Source organism: Notothenia coriiceps, unplaced genomic scaffold (genome assembly GCF_000735185.1).
Source record: "Notothenia coriiceps isolate Sejong01 unplaced genomic scaffold, NC01 NC01_scaffold00008811, whole genome shotgun sequence".
NCBI classification, from domain to species: Eukaryota; Metazoa; Chordata; class Actinopteri; order Perciformes; family Nototheniidae; genus Notothenia; species Notothenia coriiceps.
Genome location: NW_011341512.1, coordinates 8,514 through 11,359, shown reverse-complemented (window position 1 = coordinate 11,359; position 2,846 = coordinate 8,514). Strand labels below are relative to the sequence as shown.

Sequence of the window (2,846 nt, the reverse complement as noted above, 5' to 3'; positions counted from 1 at the left end):
CTATGACCCATCCAAATAAACTCCAAACGCTCACAACGCGGCACCTCCTCTCACGCACGACAACGGTACACACACTAGTTTTTTTTAACACTTTTTACGCGGTCGGGGGGCGCTCGTCAACTCCACATCATGGCGGCAAACCTGTGATGTTATAAAAGTAGTCTCAGCCGCGTGAAGGGCCCCCGATCTCGATGGGTGTGCGTCGTCTCCACAAACTTCCGAAACACTTCTTACCATAAATAAGAAATGCCTGCAGTTATTAGCCCTTATTAGATTCGGTCCTTAAAGTTGTAAAATGCACTAAAAGCCGAATCTAGATTTATTTTCTCTCTCCATTCATTCTGCTGAGCTGAGAGTGGGAGCTTGGGGGGCGGGGCGTTAAGGGCGTCCTGCTCTGTGAGCGCACATGCGGGTTCTTCTGCTCTTGGCAGCCAGGCATGATGGGTAATCTGTGACGTTTCGCTCTCTCAAAAGCTGGGCCATTTTGCCCTCATGCACCAATGAGCAGCTCTCATAGGAAAGAACGAGAGCCCGCCTTCTATGCTGTATCCAGTTCTTATTCTACATCCATGGGGTAGCTAGGAAACAGTTAGCTTAGCTTAGCATATGACTTGTATAATAATGATTTGATAAACGCTGATTTGTTGTTGTTATAATTCAATATTTAGTTTGTCTATTATGGAGCACGGACACAGAGACCTCTTCATTCTTAACCGGTGACTGATCTGATGGTTCGATTTCCTCTCTGACTGTGTTGTTCCCCCGCTGCAGGACTTGAATGAGATGGCGCACACGGAGCGTCCCGACTGGCAGAGCGTCATGACCTACGTCACCGCCATCTACAAGTACTTTGAGACCTGAGACTCTACTGTCCTGCAGCACAATCAGAGCCACGCCAGCCCTCCTGAGCTCCCAGCAACTGTAATACCTCACCACCTACGCTCTCTTACACACACACACACACACACACACACACACACACACACACACACACACACACACACACACACACACACACACACACACACACACACACACACACACACACACACACACCATGCTGCATGTGGTCCTCAGTATTAAGCGTCGATCTCTCCTGCTGTTACAATCCCTCTGACGATGAGATCCAGAAGCCGTGTCTAAAGGAGCATCAAACACAAACTCAGTGCCTTTTTCTTTCTGCAGATCATATTCCTACAACAGCTTTCCCGGGTGTTCGGGGGGGATTCCTGCAAAACTGACTTTTCAGGGCACTCGAATGATTCCCCTATTAGATTGACTTATATTTTCACATCTTCCAACGTGAGAGACAGCTTCCTTCTCCATTCCTTCATCCCACTTTTTGAAAAGCTTTCGTGCTCCAAAACTAGTTCATATCCAAGTTTTTGATAATGTTTAAAAGTGGCCGTGTGTCTACGTCCAACAAGAGATGTGTGCTTTGAATACTTCAGTTTCTAATACTGGTTCAGAGCTAATGCACTGCGGTGAAACACATGGATGCATATTCCGGATGTGGTGTATACAAGTACGAAAGCAGCTAAAACCCCAAATAGGGAAGTCAGAAGATGTGGTGTTTATGTTCTCATGTTCGAGGTAAAAGTGGAACATCATTGTGCGTGTTTAAGTAGCTTTTTTTTAAAAAGATGCTCCCAGTATTTCTTCAGTTCTTTGCGTGTGGATATTTAGTGAAAACCCCTGTCTATCAAAGTGAAAGTCAGTGATGTTGGAATTCCCCCGAAGCGTCCTTCAGACAGGAATTGATTTCAGCCTTTTTGCACCGAGTCTTCCAGACGTCACCGTTACATTTGAGCTGCTTTTTTTTCCCTTTTCAAAACGGACAAAGTGCCTGCGTGAGTTTTGATGCAGGAGATATTTTTGTCTTCAGTTTGTGAAGATGAAGATTTGAGGAGTCGTTGCCAAATATGTATTCGGAGCCTTTTGAGTGTCGATTTCTGACGTGTTGGTCATTTCAAGCACAGAAAATATGCTACGTTTCACAACACTACTACACATTGTATTAACCAGCACTCTTTGTAGGTTTTCTTTTCCACTTAAATATCATTTCTCAACAGCGTCTGGAGATAATGGCTGATGTGTGTGTTTGCATTTACATTCCTGCACTTATTCCATTGGGCACACACAGCATCGATTCATCGTAACCAAAATATGAGTGAGTAGTATTTAGTATTTTGATAAACATGTGGGTTTTTTTAAGTTCTGTTTTTAGATCAGAGAAACTTAAGGGGATTTTATTTTACCAGTTTTTTTACATTTTGCCAAAGTCGATCCACTAAAAGTTAGTTTTTACCCCCCCGCAAACTTACATTGATTATACAAGTGTCTGACAGAGAGACATTAATCATATTTTTACCTTGATCTGCTCCCGTAGTCTCTCCCTGCAGTCCCACGTCAGATCCTCCAGATATAAGTGTTTAAAAACAAACTTGTACTTTGACAAAAATATGTACATTTCTCTCTTAAAACTCCACATATTTCTAACTTATTGTCCCGATTAGCCGCTTCCTCGAGTCTCGAATTACATGTGAAGTCAATGAAATCATTTGTCACTAGGTTTTGTTCTAATGAAGCTAAAGAAATACATCTAGTGTCACTAAAAACCCCAAGTTAGTGAGTTTAAGGGGGGAAGGTAGACGGATCTGTTTGTACATTTGGAAAGAATCAGTCCAGTCTTTATGCTAAGCTAAGCTAACTAGCGGCTGGATGTAGCTCCATATAAGCATACTAATACTATACATTCATTTGTCAGGCATTTGTTATATTAATCTGAGCCCAAACAAACTTTTAGTGGACGTTACACATTACATATACTACACATATCAATAATT

General features: G+C 42.6%; 1 protein-coding gene across 1 annotated transcript in view; it reads left to right on the top strand.

Annotated features, from left to right (window-relative positions):
* LOC104944784 (cytospin-A-like) overlaps positions 1 to 1,653 on the top strand; it is a gene marked incomplete at its 5' end in the record, with an annotated part of 10,040 nt that extends 8,387 nt beyond the window's left edge. Inside the window, one exon of the mRNA XM_010770359.1 lies at positions 772 to 1,653. Within this exon, the coding sequence (XP_010768661.1) occupies positions 772 to 861 (90 nt within the window). The remainder of the gene's footprint in view (positions 1 to 771) is intronic.
* Between the last annotated feature and the right edge of the window lie 1,193 nt (positions 1,654 to 2,846).